This window comes from Neovison vison, chromosome 5 (genome assembly GCF_020171115.1).
Source record: "Neovison vison isolate M4711 chromosome 5, ASM_NN_V1, whole genome shotgun sequence".
In the NCBI taxonomy this organism is placed as follows: Eukaryota; Metazoa; Chordata; class Mammalia; order Carnivora; family Mustelidae; genus Neogale; species Neogale vison.
The window spans coordinates 99,553,027-99,576,995 of NC_058095.1; the positions used below are offsets into that span (position 1 = coordinate 99,553,027).

The following is a 23,969-nucleotide window of genomic DNA, read 5'->3' on the forward strand; positions in this document are numbered from 1 at the left end:
GTTAATTTATTCTTTGAAGTCTCTTCTTTTAGCACTTGCCATCTTTCACTTATTTCAGTATTTCCTGCATAGGAGTATAGCCAACCATTTGAGAAGAACATTAACCAAATTTGAAACAGGATCAGTTTTTAGGGATATTCTAGGCCCATTTTAACTGGGCGGGGTTATTTGATGTAGTTGCCTCCACACCAAGATGAAAGCTTCTCTTGCTAAAGCAGCTGGGAATGTCTCTGCGCACTGACATGGTACATAGATGGAGGATGTTCATTTATGGCCTAAATTTAAAAGCCTGGAAACTGAACCACCTCTGACTTATCCAATGCTCTGCTTACAACATGTGCTCAATAAATGTTTTCAGATGGGGATCAACCCTTTGTCTCCCTGAAACAAATGGGATTATTTTTCCCTCTCAAGTAGATGCTTGCACTGGTAGTTTAAATGCCACAGTGAAGAAGCTACAAGAGAACCACCCCTTATAATCATTTCCCAAGTGCTGGCAGTGTTAGTTATAGAAGCCACTGGCCACACAGCTGCTAGTCACCGGAGAGAAATTTCCTGCCTCACCTGGACAAAATCACAGTGACGCCGAGAGTACCGAGGGCAGAAGAAGTAAACTCCAGCCTCATTCTGCCAACCCAGGGACAGCTGGGCAAAGCACTTTGTATCCCCACGATGGAGGTCTCCACAATGAGCAAGCAGGGAGAGAAGCTCAAATCCATGGCAAGGACTCTCAGTCACCATAATTTAGTTTCAGCAACTAAACATGAACGTGATCCTGAAGCTGAGTTTAATTTGCTCCAAGGATGGAGAGGGATTAGTATGCCAGGTGTCCTAAAGCAGACACTTCAAAAGAGAGACTATTCTTGGGAAGAGCATGACCTGTGCTGTATATGACTGCCCCTACAGAGGAGGGTCCTGCAGGGTAACATTTACTAGAAAAGAATACCCTCCCCTTCCCCTTCCTCCACTCAAGGGTAGACGCTTAGGGGCCTCCATGAATTCTGCCAGTTCCTCTTTTAGTAGTTCACTAATGATTCCTGTACTTGAAAACGCCAAACCAGACTGTGGCCAACAACAAACTCATAGTGAAAACACTCAGATGGAATGGAAGAATTGTGTTTTCTATCTGGAGAGAGCCTCTTTCTCATTTTGTTTTTCCAACTGAGACTCGGAGAGGATAACAGACTTAGCGAAGGTAACAGTCTTTTAGTGGAGGACCCGGTGCCAAAGCTCAGGCCTCGTCAGAGAATCTAAACCCTCGTCGACACCTGAGGCCAGGAGGCTCCGTGGAGAAAGACAGCACAACCTGACACTTGGTGGGCCAGGCGCCAAAGGGACCAGGGTCCGACCGAGTCCCCTGCCCCTGCTTTTAGACGGCGGCACGTGGACGCAAGCTTGCGGGAGGCTTTAAGAGAAAAGCTTCCATTCTGGATGCAGTTTAAAGTTATGGAACTTAGAAGTTTCATTTAAAAGCACATAATAAAAGAAAGCAAACTAAGAATCCAGTCTCTGGGTTCAGAAGCCTCCGAGGAGCCCTTTCTTATTAAAATGTTCAGCGAGCGCCATCAGAAAACCTCCCAAGAGCACGTGTTCCTCCCCACCTTGCTCGTGAAATCAGGACAGTAAAAGGCCCTCTGTTCCCTCCTCTGCACCTTCCTCTCCTCGGCACCTTCCCAGCCCTTTAATCCCGCCGTGGTATTACTGGGGAAGACACACAGTGCAAGTGCGAGGAGATAAGAACTGTAGTTCTTCCCCATCTCTAGGCGTGGAGAAACGAACACTCTTTCCAGTAACTTTTTGACTTTGGTCTCCAAGCTAAGCTCAGTCAACTTCTCTAACATTACACAAAAAGCCAAATAAATAAATAAATAAATGATGAAAGAGAAGGCGCTCGATGAGGGTTTCATTCACAAATACACATGTCATCTGTACCCATCCCCCTGAGCCACGGACCCTAAGCCACTTGGACCACCATTCTGTGCCAGAAAGCAATTCCCCACCATGGCCCCCTTCTCCGAAATGACACCTTTTTTCCTTTCCCTTCTTCAGGAAGGCTAATGGTCAGCGATGAGGTCTGATGAAACTCATCACAACCACGGAAGCTTAAAAACCAGTGCCAATAATGTCTTTGCCCATTCAGGACAAAAAAGAGGTGCCGCGCTTAAAAGTGAGGCAGCAACCGTTGGCTCTTCACAGAGTTAAGCTACGGACAAATTGAGAGAAAATAAAAACCCCGAGTTCTAGCTAAGAGAAACCATAGTCACAGTAAGTGACCCGCCACTGGTCACCGCCTGCCCTCACCTGGTTATTACTTAGGGACAAGCAGGGCTCTTGGGAGCTGGCCCCTGTGTCATACTGCACGGAAGCTCAGGCAGGTCTTAAACAAGGAGCTTGCTTAGTTCCTTACCCTCTGCTTCCGCAGGCTTCCCGGGCTGGTGGGTGATGGGCTTGGCGACTTGCCCGAGCGTGGAGTAGACAGCTGACTACCAGGGGTTCCATTAACTAGAAGCGAAGAATCACAGAGAGAAAAAAAAAACGGCTTGTTAAAAAATTTTCATGACACATCGTCTTCTCCGAGAAACAAGCAATTATAGAGGGACATTTGCTAAAATTCCAGACACCTTTCTATCTGTTGTCCTGAAAAACAGCTTCCGGGAATAATCTTCTTCAGAAGTTCATGGTTTTGCTAATCCTGTGCTAATTATAGCATCAGGTTACACAAAAATGCTTAAACACGTACTCGGGACAACTTTCCCGATGAATCTATTAACTGCACTGATAGATGTGGTTAAGGTCCTGAGACATTTTCAGTGGGATTCACCCTTAATTCTGTAGTTTAGCTTCCCAGCACCACCCAGTAGGAGTAAATATTAGAAAAGCTCACAAGTGATTTTCCTAGTGCCTTGTTGAAAAAAAAGACCCTTTCTTTTTACAGTGAAGAACTCACTTCTAGAAGCTCCCGTATCCACTTGTGCCCTATATACCCCTCTGGCCTAACTCTGAAGGACCTGCCTTCGACGGGACAAACTAATTGTCACAGACACTCAGGAACTCCTTACAGTCTGTCTTCACTGCTCCTGAAAAGAAAAGCTGCTTTCTGATAGGTTTAAATCACTGGAATTCTCCCCGACTCTCCAGACTTTTATACAACATGATCACTAAATGCCATCAAAGCCACAGAACTCAAGTAAGCAATTCTCTTCTCTGAGTCCCATCACCTCTAGGAACTGATCACACACTCCGGAGACATGGCTTTTTTAAAGCTAAATGAGGTTGCCCCTCTGCCACCCATACACAGGACAACATTTTCACATGTTTTATATCCACAGTCCACGAAGGAGAATGATTAGCCACGAGCCACACACACACACTGTTGAGGGTGCACGAGAAATCTTTTCCATGAAGGAGAGCAAGAATGCATTGAACTTACCTTCTATGAGTTCTAACATGGACACAGTCTTAGGGTTTAACCTGGCAAGAGCAAGAGGCGAGATCCCTTCTCAGCACTAAGCCGAGCGCCCGCGGAACGGGGAGGCAGTTGGATTAGTTAAGGATGGCTAAGGCTGCTCCCAGAGCAAGCTGAATGAGATGCAGGATTCATCAGCAGATGCCTTCTCTGCGTAAGGCTGACGTCTTCCAAGCAGCAGTGGGAGGTGCGGGTTCTGTCTTAGGCTACATCAAAGGTGTCAATTAAGCCTCATACCACAGCAGAGCCACCGGCAGCCCCCACCCCCGACACCACGGATTCCCGGAAGCTGGAGCTCTCCGTCCTTGGCTCTGAATCAGAATGAAGTGCCTGGGGGGCAAGAGGCCCAGTGACTCATCCGAAAATCAAAATGACAATAACTTCTAAGACCTGGTAACTACCTAGGTGCTTAGGACACCGGCACACCATCAGTGGTCCCGTACAGTGTTTATTGGGTTTTCACAACGTTTGCACAAAAACTTAGTGCCCAAGAGCGTGGGAAGCTCCTTGTTTTGTCATCTCCTCTAAAGATCTTTTCAAAATGTCACAGAACCCATGCTGCCCTCATGTGTCCTTTTCCCTTTAGCAAAGCCTTCAAAACAACAACAAACAACAATGGGGGGGGGCAGGGAAGCACTGAGAAGGCTTTAATTTGCTTGCCTTCTACCGCCCTGTCTCTGTTTAAAGAACAGGGTGCTCAGGCCTCCTCGTACTGGACTTCCAGCCTTCGGCCTCTGCAAGGGCAGGCTGGGACACAGGCAAGGACTGAGGACCCTGGCGCCTGGGCAGAATTTACAACTAACAAGGCAAGGGATCCCTCTGAGTTGACAGAAAAGCAGGTTCTGTGAAAGTCAGATTTTCTTTGTCCATTTCTCCACTTTACATCTCTACATCACACCTAAAGGTAACCCAGACTGGGAGGAGGTGGGGGGGGAGCAAATGGGGAAGCAAGCAGATAATTAACATTTTTTACTTTTGATTCACAAATTTTATAAAGCTAATGGGAAACAAAGAAAAAGAGAAAGTGGCTTCCAGGATGACAGCCTTAGCCTTTTCCAAAAGCAAAACAAAACTGCAACATGTTTGCATTTGTTTAAGTACCTGTTCTGTGTGCATCTCAATTTATCAAAGACTTATTTTCTATGCAGCAGTAAATGCACTTAATTAAGCAGGGCTTTTACGAGTGCACTTACAAGCATATGTGTATACATTAGCTCATTTAACACAGTAACTATGAGGCGGGCACTATTCTTTTTAGAGAAGAGGAAACCGGGGCATAAAATGGTAAGCAACTTGACCAACAAATATGGGGACAGAGCCCCAAATATAACTAACACAACCCAGAATTGGCACTCCTCACCACCACATTTCCTAAGGCGCCAGCCTGCTAGTCTGCAGGGAAATCAGAAAACAGAACTAGTAACCACAATAAAGTATTTTGAGGGGGGAGGTTTTGGGTGTTGCCTCTGAAATCCTAACAAACAATGGGGTCAAAGTCATCCTACACCCTATCGAGAGGGTAAGGAAACCCAAGCTAAGTATTGGTAGGATTTTGCAGGTGAAAGAGGGCACAATGAGGGAAAAGTGTTCCAAAGCCAGGGACTGTTTTGTGGCTGGGCCTGGGGGAGGGAGGAGTGTGGTGCACTGAAAAGACCTGAAGAAGTTGCACTAGCTGGGAAATGGGCAGGAGGCAAAGAAACTTACTAATGAAGGTGAAGGAGTTGGTAGGGGTCCCATAATGCAGGGCTTTAAAACTCATGTTTGATTCTTATCCAAAGAGCAATGACATACTCTTGAATGATTTTAAGCAGGAGCCAGGAGATTAGATTTGTATTTTTAAGAGCTCTCAAGAGCTCTTGCCTGTCAAGAATGGATTAGGGGAGAATAATAAATGGGCTGGGAGCTATCCCTAAGGAGACCGTCTGGGCAGGAGGGAGTATGGCACATTTAAGTGTCCCATAGTTGTAGGGACAGTGTGGCGGGGTCGAGGGTAGTGCCGTGGGGGTAGAGGGAAATGGAAACATTCAGGAGAGATTTTAGAGGTTCAAAAGTGTAAGACGTGGTAGTCAGTTGGTTGAAGAGGATTAAGGCAAGAAGAGAGGGAGTAAGTTGGGAAGGACACAGAGAATTTGGACATGTGGGACTGAAATGATGTATGTGACATCAATCACGCAGGGAAGGTTGGTAGAATTTGTCCTGTTTTCAATGCAGTAACTTGCCCAAAGATGAACATTTGGAAAGATCTCATTTATATCTTCTCAAAGAACTGCACACTTTCTCCATGAGTGGCCTGTCCTGACACGTCAGGTTGTGTCTAGAACTTTTGTCCCCCCTCTTCAGGGCTAAGGACCTCTGGGTTTTCTTCTCCTCTCACTGGGACGCCTCCTTCTTCTAAAGCCCCTGGACTCAGGGTTTCTCCTTCTGTTGCCCTCTCTCCAGAAAGAGAAAGCTCAAGTGCCAAACAAGCCATTTACGATCAGCCAGTCTTGGAACACAACCTGCTTCCAAGTCGGAACGGCCTGTATTCTTAGGGTCAGAGTTTCTATTCAGACTCTTCCTCTTGGCCACCTAAAAAGCATCTGCAACCTCTGAAAAACGGTTCTTGACATCCAGACACTCCCACACACCTTACTGTTGAATCACTGCCGGAATACGTAACTTTATCTCATAAGTACGGCTGACACATGGATTGAGTTCAGTTGTTTTTCGTCCCGTACTACCCAAAGTGTCCAAATGCCAAAAGAGACGGCTTTGCCACCTATTTAGTAGAACTTATTAAAAATTCAAGAAACAAATGGCATTACTTTACAGAGTTAAGTATTCCTTTATTAAAGGATTCCGTATTTCAAAGGGGGAAAACGTCAACTCAGTGTGGTTGTTTTTAAGTGGGCAAGCAGGTCTAAGGGTATGTCTGGGTTCATTTTCCGTCAGTCCTGAATCCCTCACTCTTCTCGTTACATCCTGAATGAGAAGGGCTAAACTTTAGGCTGGGTTATTCACAGATCCCATGATGATCAATCATGCAACTGGCCCCAAAGAGCTGTGTATGAAAAGCCCTAGTTTGTGCCCCTGCCTTTTGTCCAACGGGGCCCACTGGGGACACAACAGCATGAACTGGTCACTGGATGTTACTCCTCCCCAAGGATCCAGCCATACCTTTCCCTTTATCATTTCAGAGAGATGATCCTACTCTATTTTACTCACTGAAGTCATAATTCGGGGCCCTATAATCAATCAGTTAGCACACACAGTGTGCACCACATACTTACTAGGTGTCCGACTCTGTTCATCGGCCCCTGATTCCCAAAACTTACTGAGTAGAAAGTTACTTTAAAAAAAATCTCTAGAATTCAGAAAAATTGGTTTATTTTTACTAATTCATTGTTCCTTTTAAATGAGTAGACCCACAGGTGTATTAATTTAGTAATGCCTTTGTGAACTTAAAGGGTTTCCTCTCTTTACAGTTTTGGTCTTAAAAGTCTCAGACCACATGTGGAAGCTAAATATTTAAATGTCTCAAACTGGTTCTGAAATCCCAGCAATCTCCAAGCAAGATTACCTAATTACAAGGTCACTTTTTATTGTTACTTTTTAAAATTTTTATTTTTATTTTATTTTTATTTTTTTTTCCAATTTATTTATTTTCAGAAAAACAGTATTCATTATTTTTTCACCACACCCAGTGCTCCATGCAAGCTGTGCCCTCTATAATACCCACCACCTGGTACCCCAACCTCCCACCCCCCCGCCACTTCAAACCCCTCAGACTGTTTTTCAGAGTCCATAGTCTCTCATGGTTCATCTCCCCTTCCAATTTACCCAAAAGCACATACCCTCCCCAATGTCCATAACCCTACCCCCTTCTCCCAACCCCCCTCCCCCCAGCAACCCACAGTTTGTTTCGTGAGATTAAAATTTTTATTTTTTTTTTTAAGATTTTATTTATTTATTTGACAGAGATCACAGATAGGCAGAAAGAGAGGAAAGGAAGCTGTGCAGAGAGCCCCGATGTGGGGCTCGATCCCAGGACCCTGGGATCATGACCTGAGCTGAAGGCAGAGGCTTTAACCCACGGAGTCACCCATTTCCCCTTACAAGGTCACTTTTTAGACACAAACACCTACCTTGTCCTTCCCCTACCTCCTTTCTGCACATAAGGTGGCTCGTGTATTTGGGCTGCTGCCCTTGCAGCACAGGGAACCCGGCTGTGGATCTAGGGGGCAGGGATTCAGGCGTGTTTTTGAGATCTAACTGCTCGCCTTAGACTTTCTCTCATTCCCTGATCATGGAGGAGGCTATAGATACTCTAAGTTCTCTTTCCCCAGCCCTTGTCCATTGCTTGCCACATTATTGAGAAGAAGAAAAAGAAACAAAAGGCAGATGGGGTCAAATAAGGCCAAGAGAAAACAGACAACTATCTCATGGAGTGGAGGGTTGGGGGACTCTTGGGGAAGATGATTTTTCCTAATTCTATCTTCATACATGCTCAGCCCACAGGTGAGGTGGATCTCTAAATTTCTCTGTATATCTACATTTCTTTTTTTTTTTTTTTTAAGATGTATTTATTTATTTGGGTGGGGGAGGGACAGAGGGAGAGAGAGAAGGTCTTAAGCAGACTCTGCGCTGAGCAAAGAGCCCAGCCTGAGGCTCGATCTCATGACCCAAGATCACAACCTGAGCTGGCACTAAGAGTCGGTCACTTAACCAACTGCACCACCCAGGTGCCCCTACATTTCCTTCTTAAACTGAAACAATGGGTCCAATTCAAATGGACTGTCTGCTGAGAATAATGGGAATTGGGGAGTCCACAGATACTGTGGAGATATGGGAAGTGACCTGGCTCTATGAATTATTATTATTTTTTTTAATCAAAGAGACACAGACAGAGACAGCACAAGCAGGGGGAGTGGCAGGCAGAGGGAGAAGCAGACTCCCGCTAAACAAGGAGCCTGATATAGGACTTGATCCCAGGACCTTAGGATCGTGACCTGAGCCAAAGGCAGCCCCTTAACTGGCTGAGCCACCCAGGTGTCCCTATGAATTAATTTTTTTTAATAAGTATTTGTAAAAAGGCCCTTGAACACCAGGAAACCTAGGCAACTTAAACAGATCCTAGTACTTCTCAATTCACTCATCTGGTCCATTTAATCAGTACTTACTGCGAACTTGGAAGCACACAGAACATAGAGTGTGTAAAGAACTCCTGTTCTCAGAAACCTTATACCTAGGAGGGTGATATGATATGTCACCTACAGACTACGAGCCAAATCAATTGTCACAGATGTCACAGGTGGAGAAGAACCTAAACAGCAAGGTGATCAGGGGATCACCTTCAATGGAGGTCATCTGGGCCAACTGGGTGTGTGCCCTTTGGACAGCTAAAGGGGCAGAAGAAGGCTCCTCGGATTCTGAAAGGTGCAAGTGCAAAAGCCCCAGGGGTATCTGGTAGCAATGTAAATTAGCTCACAGGATGAAGCTTACGTCCAGAGGAAAAGGGGGAGAGAGAGCTGGAAAAGAAGACTGTGGCCAAATCAAGAAAGTTCTTCCTATGAGAATAAGGAGTTTAGACTTTATTGGGCAGACACTAAGTCATGGCAACGAGTCTGACATCAGTGTGCAAAGCAGATGTAAAGGACAGAGGAAAAAAGCAGGGAGGAGGCCACCTAGCAAGCAGTTTCTGTAGCCTGTGAGAAGTTGGAGCTCTAGGACAGCACTGCAAAGAGGAAGCCAGGAAGATTAGTGACAAACTGAATATAGAAGAGGAGGGGAGAGTTGAAAAGGATTTCAGGGGAAAAGGGGAAAAATTTAATTCAGCAATAAAATAGGGTCATTGGGAGACCTCTGATTTAAAACTATGAAAATGTGGGGCACCTGGGTGGCTCAGTAGCTTGAGCATCTGGCTTGTGATTTCAGCTCAGGTCGTGATCTCAGGGTCATGGAATGGAGCCCTGCGTCGGGCTCTGTGCCCAGTGGAGAGTCTGCTTCAGTCTCTCTCTCTCTCTCCCCCTTTGCCGCTCTCCCTACTCATGCATGCTCTCTCTCTAAAGTAAATGAATGAATCATTAAAATAATACAAGTTAAGGGGCACCTGGGTGGCTCAGTGGGTTAAGCCGCTGCCTTTGGCTCAGGTCATGATCTCAGGGTCCTGGGATCGAGTCCCGCATCGGGCTCTCTGCTCAGCAGGGAGCCTGCTTCCTCCTCTCTCTCTGCCTGCCTCTCTTCCTACTTGTGATCTCTCTCTGTCAAATAAATAAATAAAATCTTTAAAAATAATAATAATACAAGTTAAAATTATGAAAATGCATCAGCTGGGATCCCAGAACAGGCTGTGGTTATTTTGAAGGAACTAGGTGTGTAAGGGTACCTTAGATCAAGGTGAATGAGGGTCCTGGGACCGAAGGGCTCTCAGCTCCTCTGGTCCCCAAGTGGGTGCTCCGCCCCCCACACTACAGGGTTCTGTAGGATGGCCTGCCCTGACAGCTGAGCCTGGGAGTCAGACCTGGAGCAATTCTATAGTGACCCCCTCTCCCCCACCAGGGACAACGTGCCTGGAGGGTCCTCCACTGCCATATGGGTTTGCCCGCTAAAATGGATCTTTCACGGGTCACCAGTGATGTCCTTGCTGCTAAGTCCTATGACCACCTCTCAGTTCTCATGCTACTAGACTTAACATCATTTCTGGCCTCTCCCTTCATCTTGAAACTTTCTGCCCTGTGCCTTCTGTCACTGCTCTGTCAGGATTCTCCTGTCTCTTCTGATGTGCTCTTGTAATTGCAGACGGTCACCATGCTTCCGTGTCCATCCTTACTCTACGAACCTTTCACTGAAATGGAGGGAGAGGCATCCTGCATTTCTAGTATTTAAATCATTATTATAAGCCACGATCTCCCAAATATCTATCATTGGTTCAAATCTGACTCAAACATAGCTCCTTATTCCTAATTGCCTACTGATGTTTCCAAAACAACTCACACTCCACACATCTGAAATGGACTCACCCACCACTCTGCCTCAATGCTCAAACCTGCTCCTCAGCGCTGATTCCTTTCTCCTCTTCTGGCCTCATGCCCAGTTAAATTCCCGATTCATTTCCTTTTCTTTTTTTTTTTTTTTTTTTTTTTTCTCCCAATTTATTTATTTTCAGAAAAACAGTATTCATTATTTTTTCACCACACCCAGTGCTCCATGCAAGCTGTGCCCTCTATAATACCCACCACCTGGTACCCCAACCTCCCACCCCCCCGCCACTTCAAACCCCTCAGACTGTTTTTCAGAGTCCATCGTCTCTCATGGTTCACCTCCCCTTCCAATTTACCCAAATTCCCTACTACTCTCTAACGCCCCTTGTCCTCCATGCTATTGGTTATGCTCCACAAATGAGTGAAACCATATGATAATTGACTCTCTCTGCTTGACTGATTTCACTCAGCATAATCTCTTCCAGTCCCGTCCATGTTGCTACTCATTTCCTTTTCAAAGTCTACGCCATTCCCATCATTGCTCTTTAAATTCCAGCCCGACAATTTCTTTCCAGGATAACTGCAGCGACCTCATGTAGCCTTCCATGACACTTGGCCCCTTGCTACTGTAGCCATTCTCTCTACTACTGTACCACTGTTCCTAAAATTCAAATAAAAATCAAATCATGGTCTTACTAAAATTCTCATTCATCCCCTAATATCTACAACAAGACATGCCTTCATGAGCCCACGCAATCCATAACCAACGTGGCTACCACCATCTTCTCCAACCCTTTCTTCCAATCTATCATCTGTTTTTATCGGACTAGCCACTGTTCCTTAAGTACGCCATACACTTTCATGCCTTTGGGCCTTACCTCACATTGTTTCTTCAAGTGGTGATGCCATCCTGGCAGGATCCTTCAATTTGTTAAGTCCTTTTCTCTTGGAAGTTTTCCCTGATCCCACGAATGAGACCTAACCCTTTCCTCCTCTGGGCTGTCATGGCACTTTCTACACTATTACAGTTATATGGTGTATATATATATGCTTATCTCCCAACTTGAAGGCCAGAGTATAAGCAACTTGAAGACAAGAACAGTGGTTTAATCATCTTTGTATCCTTGGGACCGGATACACACCTGGAACCGGCAGATGTTCAGGAAATATTCATTTAATAAATATGGGGCTTTTCCAGTGAGGAGTTCATAAAGGCAACTGCTATAGGCTGCTGCCTGCCCCCTACAGAGAGTGGGTCAAGATAATGGTTCAAAGCTTTGAAGAGTACCTTTGGAGACACTCACCAGCTGAGGGTGAGCACTAGCAGGAATTGATAGGTGCAGGGAAAGAGAATGGAAGGAGGACTGAGCTTTACATGCAAGAGAAAATTCTAAAAACACAAGGGATGACTCATCAATCCCCCTTGATCTTCTTGGTGAATTTGGTTTTCAAGAATTCCCTCAGAACTCTAAAACAGCCAAGATCCTCCATAGAATGTATAAGACTGAAATCTACATTGTAGGAAAGGATTAAGCTAACAAAAAATAATAGTCAGAAATCTGCCTTTGAAGGTGTTTGATACAGATCAAAAAAAGTTGACATATTGGACTAGAAGCTGATTAAAATTCTCTTTGCTTCCCCAGCTTTGATTCCTGTCTTATCTACATATGTTGCATAAAATATTTTTATATAACTGTAAAAAAGGAAAATCTGAATAGCATAAATAAGAAAACTTCAGGATTTCCAGAGTCATATACAAGTGTGAAGCCCAGGGAGAACAGGATGATGCTTCAGTCATGGTAGAAGGTTATTAACTAAGTCACTCAACTTTTCCCTCCATCCTACATTTACCCTTGTATCTCCAGCACGCAGCACAGCTGGTCAAGGGTGGAATCTCAGTGCATATTGGATGAATGAATGGTTGTTGCAGGAGGGTTCCTGGCTTAAACGACAAACTTGTAAAGGGCAAGAAAGTGCATCAGCTTGTGCTTGAATTGATGGCACCCACTGGGTCTCCACTATGTTTGCCATTGGCTTTACAGAGAATCTAAAGAGGTGTTATTTTATGATAAAAAGGTGACCATCTGTTTAAATGGAAATAAAAATTCTAAAGCAAACATAAAACCCCGAAGTTCTTAGAAGTGATCCATGAAGAGGTCAAAATTTTTAAATCTGTAAGTTTTAAGGACTGCCATAATGAAAATTCAAGGTAGGTAAATGTGGTTTTCTTTACTTTTAATGTTTATCTTTAATATTAAGAAACCAATATAAAGCAAAACTAAACATCCATTTTTACTGAAAAAATTAGTGCATAGTATACTTTTATTTTGGAGTTATTTTGTTTTAACTTCTTTGTGCAGATAAAAGAATTTGTTTAAAAGAATTTCACTTTTAAATTACACATTTTATGAGACGTCTGTGTTCCAAAGATAAACACACATGAATAAAGATTCAACCCATATTAAATACTCTTTATGGTACTTTTATATATTCTTGTTTCTTTAAGAAGCAACTAAAAACTACTTTTCCCATTCCTTAGTGATAACCACATTCAATCGTCTGGGGGCTCATTACTCTTCGTGTGTGTTATTAAGTCTCCTGGTCTCTCTTTTTCTTCGCGTTTCAATTGCCTTTTCAGACTCTCTCTGTGAAGGAGATTAATAATAATTCAACAGGTATGTGAGTTATGCTATCTATAAATTATTTAGGGGGCTTGACCTATGTGCTTCTTGAGCATACAGGCTGTCTCTTTCATCTCTGCATTATCAGTGCCTAGCAAATGCCTGTACTTCTTGCTTCTGATGTGTCAATGAACACCTTACATTAATAAATCATCTCTAGCTTCTTTCAGTTCCAAGAAGAAGAATGAGTAAGGGACGAAGGGAAGATTTACAGGGGATTCTCATTCTTGTTCTACCACTGACTTACAAGGGAAAGTTTCTGTCTACCACTGACCATACATCATGAGGTTGGAGTGAATTCATTTCACCTCCTTGCATGCTGGTCCTGGGACGAATACTTGGGCTTCTATTGCAAAGTGTTATGTTGTTGTAAATTGCACTGTTAAACTAGGTACTGTATTAGTGATTTTCTGGAGATCAAGTCTCTCATAAATAGAGGTGAATAAACAGATATCAAGGATGGCTAGCCTGCCTGGTCTGAAGCACTGGCAGCCCCAGGCACCAGCCCGGAGCTGCCATGATTAACTCTTATCACTCTGGACCAAGCAGTTACCCCAGCCCTCACTCTTTCCTCATTTCTAAAAACAGGCTATATTATTATATAACAAATAATATTATCATGTCTTGATTGTAGTTGGAAGTTGGTTAGGAGAACCAAAAAAGATCAAAGACAGAAAAATCCCATGTAAACTCTGATGTATTTAAATATAAGTTAAGAGTATTATCATGAACGGTAGCATGGCATGAAAAAACTGAGCAAATCCCAACTTTGTACTATGCTCTAATCTCTGTATAATGTAGGATGATGAATATTGGAAGTAGAAATTGAACAACTGAAACAAAAATGATTTCAAACTTTGAGTTGATGCTTTAGGGGGAGAAACCTAGATTCTTTAATGTTCGAAAGTCAGGTTCATTGGTGATAATTGGGTTTGGGGCCACATCAGCACTTAGGGGTATGAAAGTAAAATTATCTACGTTCTAGTCTTTATGATTTCTGAAAAACAGGGAATAGGCCATTTTAAGAAAATGGTGATGCAATTAATGTAGAGATAATTCAGTGTTCCTTTCTGCTGGTTTAAGGGCCATGCTTGAGTGGAGCTGGGAGTCTTAGGCTAGCACAGTGGAGGGCACTGAGGCAGGCATTCCCTTGATACCTATCATCTGTGACTGCCCAGAAAAGAAATGGAAACTGGACTTCCTAAACTCTGGGCTCAGGGAAATAGAGTGGTCTTGGGAACGTTGACATAAGCCACAAATTTGTGACTGGGTATTGCTGCTCTGTAAACCTCTCTCTTTAGAATCATCCAGAGGAAGGTGATAAGATTTGGCAGCAAGTCAGAGTCAAGGGACAGTCATTGCCTATTATAAGCTGTTACACAACAAAGAAATGGTTGCATGGCATACTTTCTAGATCAAAATACAAAACTTTCTATGCATAAAGGCCTTACGTTAAACAAAATGCGACCAGTGCCCCTTAATTAATTTTGACCTAGAAGGTAAAAAATACCTCGAGTGAAGTTTAATTTTAGAATGGATTCGGGTTTTCCATATAAAGTATCATGTCATCTGCGAAGAGAGAGAGTTTGACTTCTTCTTTGCCCATTTGAATACCTTTTATTTCTTTTTGTTGTCGGATTGCTGTTGGTAGAATGGATTCAGATTCTACTCTCTTAATGGAAATGACAGTACCCGGCAGGGGCACACCTATCATAAATTCCAAGTTAGTGCTGGTCAGATCAACCAGATTTTAACTAAAGTTGAAAGGGCGCAGGGAAACAAAAGAAAAATGCTTGTTTGAGAAAAATCTATTGATTCTGAGGTTCATGCATCCTTCCCATTTTAGACTATTAATTTTTAAAAAATATTTTATTTATTTGACAGAGAGAGAGAGAGAGAAAGAGAGATCACAAGTAAGCAGAGAGGCAGGCAGAGAGAGAGTGGGAAGCAGGTTCCCTGCTGAGCAAAGAGCCCGATGTGGGGCTCAATCCCAGGACCCTGAGATCACGACCTGAACTGAAGGCAGAGGTTTAACCCACTGAGCCACCCAGGCACCCCATCATCCTTCCCATTTTAAACTTCTAAAAAGGATAGTTACAACTGTTGGCAGTGACGAATAGAAATACATTCATTACATTTGCCTGTCTGCTTTTTAGAGTTTCTGAAATTACTTTTGGTAAATGATACATTCATCTATATTTATAAGATTATAATTAGATATATTAGATATATTATATTTATAAGACTTATATAATCTTAGAGATGCTGAGTAGTGATTATGTTACCCGTTAATCCTAAAGTGCAATAAACGTCCTGTATTCATAATTATCTTCTTAAAATTAGATTCATAATTCTTTTTTGTAAACTCAAATTTTAGATTCATTTTTGGAGTAGAACAGGTTTTTCACTATTTGCAAAGTTATTTCTGAGTCGCAAAAATTCTCTCTCCATGTTTTTCTCTTGCGTTCCCTCATTCAATCTTGGCTGCCACAAATCAGACAGAAAATGCAAGGACACTTCTTTTGCATCTATAGTAGAAAACTCAGCAGCAGACCGTAACTACTCCAGATCTCATGATAACATTCTTCAACATGTGTACGATAATCTGACTTATCCCTCTTTCTTGACTTATAAGGACTAAATAGAAACAGAAAAATAAAATTCTGCCCAAACCTAGGAGCACTTCACTGCCAGCCCACAGGTCTTAAATATAAAACCTGTTAAATGAATAAACAAACAAAAATAAAAGTAGAGCTAGACCCATAAATACCAAGAACAGACTGATGGTTGCTAGAGGGAGGGAGTTGGGGGATGGGCAATATGGGTGAAGGGGAGTGGGGGAAGCAGGCTTCCAGTTAAGGAACGAATAAGTCATGGGGATAAAAGACACAACACAGGCAATGTAGTCAATGGCATTGTATGGTGTTGTTTGGTGACAGATGGGAGCCACACTGTGGAGAGCACATCACAATGTATAGACTTGCCAAATCACCATGCTCTACACCTGAGATGAATGCAACATTGTGTGTCAACCCTACTTCAATTAAAAAAAATAAAACTAAATCAACATTTTAAAAACTGTTAAAAACAATCACAACAGGGGCGCCTGGGGGGCTCAGTGGATTAAGCCTCTGCTTTTGGCTCAGGTCATGATCCCAGGGTCCAGGGATCAAGCCCCACATTGGGCTCTCTGCTTGGCAGGGAGCCTGCTTCCCTTCCTCTCTCTCTGCCTCTCTGCCTACTTGTGATCTCTGTCTGTCAAATAAATAAATAAAATCTTAAAAAAAAAAATCACAACAAGAAGTCAACAGCTATAGTGCTTAAATAATGCATATTGATTCCGTTGAAATAGCTATACTGTAAAAGACAGAAAAATTTGGCTAATCATGTGTTATTAGATATTTACCCCATTACACCTGGTATATACTAAGAAAAAAGAGAGAAAAGCCAAAAACAATTTGTCAATGTCAGACTTGTTTTGGATTGGGGACTAATTTTGTTTTTTTTTAATATCATTATTTTTAATAGTATTGCTAATGTTTTGGGTACTATGGAGCTTCTTTCTCCTTTCCATGTTATACTAAAGAGCCAAGATTTTAGGGGCAACCGGCTGGCTAGGCCCAAGATCTCTTTCTTCCTTACTGCTCCATGCGGGTTCACTGGATAGCCCAGGTTTGCTCAAAGGAAATGAGCAGTGTTCTTTGGTCCAGACTGAACCTGTTCCAAAGAGCTCAGTTTTAACCTATGGGCTGGTTTATGAACAAGCTTAATCAACAAGGTTAATTTGTGGACCTCTACAAATGTGGTCTGTGTGTAGGTGGTATCTCTCTTGAAGGCAAAGACTTTCCCCCATATCTGTTTCCAGGGAAGGGTGGTCTTCAGACCGAAACTCTCTCTTGCCGCAGGTAATCGGTTCTCTGAAAGTGGGTCATTGTAACCTGGGTCTACACTTCATGGTGTCTAGAGCTCTGCTCTTGGGTTGCAAGGGTTAAAGATGGACACTGCCCCTTGGAAGCAAGCAGAGGCGTGGAAAGGAAGTCATCCCTGTCATGCCAATAAAGGAGGATTAGCAAGCTGTATCTTTCACTAGATTATGCACAGTCAGATGACTCCATGTATTTATTTCCCTCTTGATATCTGTAATTCATTAGTTCTCAAACTTGGACGAGCATCGATCGGATTCACATGGAGGGCTTATGAAAACCCAGATGGCTGGGCCCTTGCTCCAGAGTTTCTGATTCAGTGGGTCTGCGAAGAGGCTCATCAAGACTGCATTTCTTTTCTTTTTTTCCTTCCTTCCTTCATTCTTTCCTTCCTTCCTTTCCTTTCCCTTTCTTCCTTCCTTCTGTCTTCTTTCTTTCTTTCAGACTTTATTTATTTATTTGACAGAGAGATAGAGAGCACAAGTAGGCAGGTCAGCAGGCAGAGGGAGCGGGAGAAGCGGGCTCTCTGCTGAGCAGGGAGCCCGATGTGGGGCTCGATCCCAGGCCCCCCGCGATCATGACCTGAGCCGAAGGCAGACACTTAACTGACTGAGCCACCCAGGTGCCCCAAGACTGCATTTCTAACACGTGCTCAGGGGATGGTGCTACTGCTGGTCCAGGGAGACCCATTTTGGGAACCACTTTCTGAACCCACGGATTCTCATCATATGGTGCAAAGACCATCTGATTAAAAATCGTCTAAAATACTTGCTTAAAACATAGGTTTGTGGAAGTTTATGGCCCTCGGTCAGAATCTGGGGCGGCCGTCAGAATGGCACTTTACTGATCTCCCAGGTGACATTCATGCACTCTGAACTTTGAGTCTCAATACCTTACCCGTTAGCAAGTCTCATTTCAGGGTTCCATCCAGTCTGGGTGAGCTACGTCATACTAAGGAAGGAGTTCTCAGCCCACCCTTACACGAGGAGGAGCCAAAAATCTGCATCTTAGCACCAGCTATGATATGAGACACATTCCCTGGCTGGTTACAACATAGGACACGCTGTGAGGAGGCAGTGGCTGCCCATTGTTACCACCCTTTGCGGGAGACGCAAAAGAGAAGATCTTTGGACACCTGTCTAGGGAAGAGCTATAACCAGTAAAAGTCCAGAGAGAAGGTAAATCTCAGAGAACCAAGTTGAGCTGGGTGTTCCGGCTAGCCAGCTTACGAAGAACTCCTTTTTCCAAGACTCACTTTGGAGGTTATAGTATTATTTTTTATTAGGAAAAACAGATCATAGCTCCTCTATTTTTAAGGCTGGAGGTATAACGTACACTGTAGTGTAAGAGCTGGTGAAGGATGCCAGAGGCAGGCCTCGGAGCCCCAACTTAGAAATCTTTGGATGTGCCTCTGGGGCCACACTGGTGGTTACAAGAAGGCCTCTATGTAGGCCCCAAAGGTCTTTGCCTCTGTTTATAAGAGCTTCTCTGTCTGCAGGAGATTAGGGACAATCACCTGGATGTATGTATCGTTTAATAATTCCCATTTAGGGGCACCAGTGTGGCTCAGTGGGTTAAAGCCTCTGCCTTCGGCTCGGGTCATGATCCCAGGGTCCTGGGATCGAGCCTCACATCGGGCTCTCTGCTCAGCAGGGAGCCTGCTTCCTCCTCTCTCTCTCTGCCTGCCTCTTTGCCTACTTGTCATCTCTATCGGTCAAATAAATAAAATCTTAAAAAAATTTCCCATTTAACAGTTTATATGATTTAATAAATAATTCCCTTCGACAGTGAAAAACACCTTATTCCTGAAATCAGACAGAAAAAAGGAAAAACCAAACCAAACCCAACAGACACCTAATGGACGCATGTCATTTTTAAGACCAAAGAAGAAAGATGCAGGGCTGAGATGGTCATTTCCTGAGTCTACCTCCTGTTCTAGCACCAGAGCCACTGAGAGGCAGGACACAGACCAGAGCCGCTGCCGCTTTCCTTGCCCCAGGCTCGCGTTCTCACTGCTTTTAGCTCCAGAGTCGTGTTGGGGTCCAAAGTAAAACAGGTGTTACACGCAAGTTTAGCAAAGACAGATTGGAAACTCCTCGTAAGCCAGACCCACACAGAATAAATGTCTTGACCGGAGACTTGTAGAGTTGGGGGCTCTTAACCTGAAAAACTGATTTTTTTTTTCTTTTTTTTTTTTTTTAGTAGAAATGAAGCAAGTCAGTGGTATACTTCTATTTGTGGGCAAATCGGGGTTTCCCAAGTCTTTGCTAAGTAAAGTTTTCCCAAGCTCGGTGCTTTTTCTTAAAGCTAACCTGTTAGACTCTGGCAAATCTGTTCCACCAACTTGTTCCAACTTGTTCTAAAATTGTAAACCAGAATCTCCTCTATCTTAAAAACCTCATACTCTGGGCTTCACACACCCTCTGCTCATCACACGTTAGAAACAAGACGGTTTCTTCATCTCTGTTGACGTTTTACCTGAGCTGGTTGAGGCAGGGGATTTGCTGCGCCTGGAAGGTCCTGGGCTCTTGGTGGTGCTCCTGCGGGATGATGAAGCTATTTTGGTGTAGGAAGTGGACTTCACCACTCGACATTCTGGGGGAAAGAACAACAACCACAGGTCATTACAGGATCATGGAACAAATCATTCAAAATGCACAGTAAACCTGGAGACAGACATATCTGGCCCCTCTCAGTCCTATCGAATTCCTGCCAGCCCACTGCTTATCTAGAACAAAAGAACCAAGAAAACAATGAGAAAAGGGCACAGTGGGCATTTTAGACATTGAAGTAAATAATATTCTAAGCCTTCTAGTTTACCTTGTTTACAATGATATTTTGGAGAGATTAGGGGTAATAGCTTGGTAGAAGGGTGCATTTGTTGGTTTCTCTCCACCCACCTCCTGCGTTATTTGGGTACATGTGTTTCTTTCAGGATAGATCGTTTTTTCTTCCAAGAAAAATGTTAGACGAAAGGTCAATCTCATAAACCAAGATATGCTGATGGAGGCTTCCACCCATCAGGTCCCAACGTACTGCTCTTGGGAATCCGTGCAGTGGTAGCAATGGATTTTTTTTTTAACCCTATGTGAGAAATGACAGCATTCACTCAAAAGCGGTAAACTCGGTGAAGCGATGACTTCACCCAGCTACAAGGACACCGTGGGAGTGTGCGCCGTCTCACAACTGTGCTTATAGGACGGTTCTTGGCCTGAGGATGTAAAACAACTTTACTTTTATTGGATTTAAATCTTCGGTGTTTGTGTTCTTGAAATTTAACACTAAACATCTTAAATAGCAGAGAGTTTTTTATTTCCTTCCAAGTGAGCTGCACTGACCAATCACAATGTTGTGTAAATCTACCCATCTTATTCTGAAGAAACCACTTTTAGTAACTAAAAAATATTTTTATGCTTGTACTGATAATCAGTGTTCACTGTGGGTAGAAAAGTATAGAGGATATTAAAAAAGCCCTTTCCGGTGATACTTTTTTTTTTTTTTTTGGAGGGTGGTATACAGACTAAAGTTTTCTAGAATTTTTTTCTACTCAGTTTCTATTTAAACAACTTCGGGATTAGTCTGTATATGTTGATCTGCTACTAACCTTTTCATACCATGATATATTGTGAGCATTTTCACCCTGTCTTCAAGGGAACGTTTTACTACATGGATTTACCATAATTTGCTTAACCAAATTCCTACCGCTTGGTATCAAACTTGGGTTCAGTATTTCACCATCATAAATAATTCCATGAATAACACCCTTCTAAATGAGCATGCAGGTACCTGATTATTTCTTTAGGACAGATTTAGCCCCTAGCACTTGAAATTTAGTTTCTAGTTACTGGAAACCAGGGGGCACATTTTGGATGCTTAACAAACTCTGCTGAAGGAAGCGGGATTGTGAGTCTAAAGGGGAAGCACTTTTTTTTTTTTTTAAAGATTTTATTTATTCATTTGACAGAGATCACAAGTAGGCAGAGAGGCAGGCAGAGATAGAGGAGGAAGCAGGCACCCCGCTGAGCAGAGAGCCCGATGCGGGACTCAATCCCAGGACCCTGAGATCATGACCTGAGCCAAAGGCAGCGGCTTAACCCACTGAGCCACCCAGGCGCCCCAAGGGGAAGCACTTTTGAAAAGCTTTGACCAACTGCCCGCTAGACAGGCTGACTCAAACCATACTTCCTCGGAGTATGAAAGTCGTCATTAGCCTAACCCCCTCACGCAGTTTACGTTCTGTCGTCTCAAAAAATCTTTAATTTCTACACAAATATTGGACTTTGTTGCCTTAAATCTGAATTGGTTTGATTACCAGTAAAGTTGTATATTTTCCCCCATATGCTTGTTAACCATTTGTATCCTTTGGTATTATTTGCTCATGTCTTTTTGGCCATTTGCATTTGGGATGTTCTTTTTCTTATTGGTCTGTAAGAACGCACTCTCTATTAAAGTTCTTCCCCTTTGTCTATCATGTCATAAATATTTATCTGTGTAAGTAGTTGTTGAACCATGTTAGCTTTAAATGTGGTATTCTTTTTATTTTTTTTTTTAAGATTTTATTTATTCATTTGACAGAGAGAAAGAGAGAGATCACAAGTAGGCAGAGAAAGAGGAAGGGAAGCAGGCTCCCCGCTAAGCAGAGAGCCCGACTTGGGGCTCGATCCCAGGACCCTGGGATCAAGAACTGAGCCGAAGGCAGAGGCTTTAACCCACTGAGCCACCCAGGCACCCTGTGTGGTATTCTTTTTAAATATAGTAGTTTAAAATTGAAGTCTAATTGATTAGCTTTCCCCTTATGCATTTTTTAATCATTTTATGTTTCAATAACAAAGAAATCATAATACTTCCAGATCTAATTTTGATGTTTGACTTTTTTTTTTCCAATTTATTTATTTTCAGAAAAACAGTATTCATTATTTTTTCACCACACCCAGTGCTCCATGCAAGCCGTGCCCTCTATAATACCCACCACCTGGTACCCCAACCTCCCACACCCCTGCCACTTCAAACCCCTCAGACTGTTTTTCAGAGTCCATAGTCTCTCATGGTTCACCTCCCCTTCCAATTTACCCAAATTCCCTACTCCTCTCTAACGCCCCTTGTCCTCCATGCTATTTGTTATGCTCCACAAATAAGTGAAACCATATGATAATTGACTCTCTCTGCTTGACTTATTTCACTCAGCATAATCTCTTCCAGTCCCGTCCATGTTGCTACAAAAGTTGGGTATTCATCCTCTCTGATGGAGGCATAATACTCCATAGTGTATATGGACCACATCTTCCTTATCCATTCATCCATTGAAGGGCATCTTGGTTCTTTCCATAGTTTGGCTTTGAAATTTTCTTCCCTTCTCATGCAACATCTAATTTTCTAAGCTTATAACATGTTTTTTTTTTTTTTAACTTCATACACTTCTGAATGGCTTCCTCTTTTTCCCAAACCAACAAAGTTGTTCATATTGTCTAGTAAAGAAGGCATGTAAGTATATATAAAATATAAGTGTTGCAAGCCTGCAAATAGGAGATAATGGAGAGTGTCTCCTGGAGAGCCTAATGTATTGAACTGGTGTGGGGGGTGGGGAGGGCATAAAGAAGAGAAAGGATTTCAGATGGAAAAAGAAGAGGAAAGAAATTCCTTGCACTTGAGGTATTAGTAGTTGTGGCTTCACAGTCAAAAGCAGAGAGGAAATGAGTCAGGGCATTACTGTGCCCAGGCTTCCCTGATAGTTACTTGGGCCATTGTTGGCTGCTTTAGCCTGGCCAGATGGTCCTGATATATTCTATTTCTTAAAAAAGAGAAAGAGAGAGAACTCTATCCATATGGCCATATCAGCAAAAATTAAAAGACAGAAGTAAGCAAGATATATAACAGAGTAACAATGAAGATATGACCAGAGTCGCAAAAAGTGTTCTCATGGAGTGATGGTGTCTATGGGTGTGTCTACAGGGGTTTTAATTCAGAAAACAGATCTTTGGAACATGTGAAGGTGACACCCAACTAGCTCAAGGCTCCAGCCACACAAGTGACAATGAATCCTGGAGTTTGTCCTAGCCTTGGATACTGTCCTGGCCTTTTGGAAACATATTAGCAACCAAATCGGATGGCTGTGATGTTGCTGGTCCATTGGCAGGCTTCAGGTGTCCAACATGTGCTAAGTGCTGAGCATGGCAGACATAATGAAGAACACATAAAGTTTGGGGACTCAAAAAACTTGCCACCTGGCAGTGCAGCCTAGAGTCTTTTAGCCAACACCCATTTTTAACAAAATCATTTTTGCAACTGAAGGCTCTCGTTTGTTAATTTTTATTTCATGGATCTCATGCTTAAAAAACATTGGTTAGGAAACCAACTGTTGTTAAGTAATAATACATTGTGCATTTGAACTCAAAATCAGGACCATAATGAGGGCAGGATGACCAGGACTTTCTGTCCCAAGTCATGAATGTTTAGAGGTCACCACATTTAAAATAATAACTCAAAAAGCTTTGTGTCTAGTGGGCAAGAATGAAAAGTTAAAATAGAAAGCCACCAGATGGTGCACATTGGTAATAACACCCATCTGTGAGCTGCAACATGAATTAAAAAGTTGATTTTAGGGGTTGTCGCACGCTGTTGGCCACAGGTGCCAGAATTGCTAGTTAGGGTTCCAACTACCAACCAGGGCTCGGGATGGGTATCGTGGAACCAGTCTTACCACACTCAGTTGACATTTTCCAGCTACCGCAAAGAAACCAGGCATTTTATAGTCGGGCGGCTCAGCCTTCTCAGAGCCAGTGTAGGCGTTTTGTTTGATTTTCAAAGCACTGAAAAGAACTCGTGGGCTCACGCCACGCTTCTAGAGCTCCTCTTGTGTCTCTTGAACTTAGTTCTCACCATATTATTAATCTATCCAAAGTCATCATTTATTAGTCTGCACCCCCCACCCCCGGCCGCTGTC

At 43.1% G+C, this 23,969-nt stretch overlaps 1 protein-coding gene across 5 annotated transcripts in view; it reads right to left on the minus strand.

The window, feature by feature from the left end:
- The window catches only part of DCLK1 (doublecortin like kinase 1), a 350,518-nt gene that overhangs the window by 78,520 nt on the left and 248,029 nt on the right, over positions 1 to 23,969 (minus strand). For all 5 annotated transcript variants that reach the window (XM_044249592.1, XM_044249591.1, XM_044249594.1 and 2 more), the window contains exons 5-6: positions 19,508 to 19,624; positions 2,408 to 2,502 (exon numbers count right to left, since the gene is read on the minus strand). In XM_044249592.1, the coding sequence (XP_044105527.1) occupies positions 2,408 to 2,502; positions 19,508 to 19,624 (212 nt within the window). The remainder of the gene's footprint in view (positions 1 to 2,407; positions 2,503 to 19,507; positions 19,625 to 23,969) is intronic.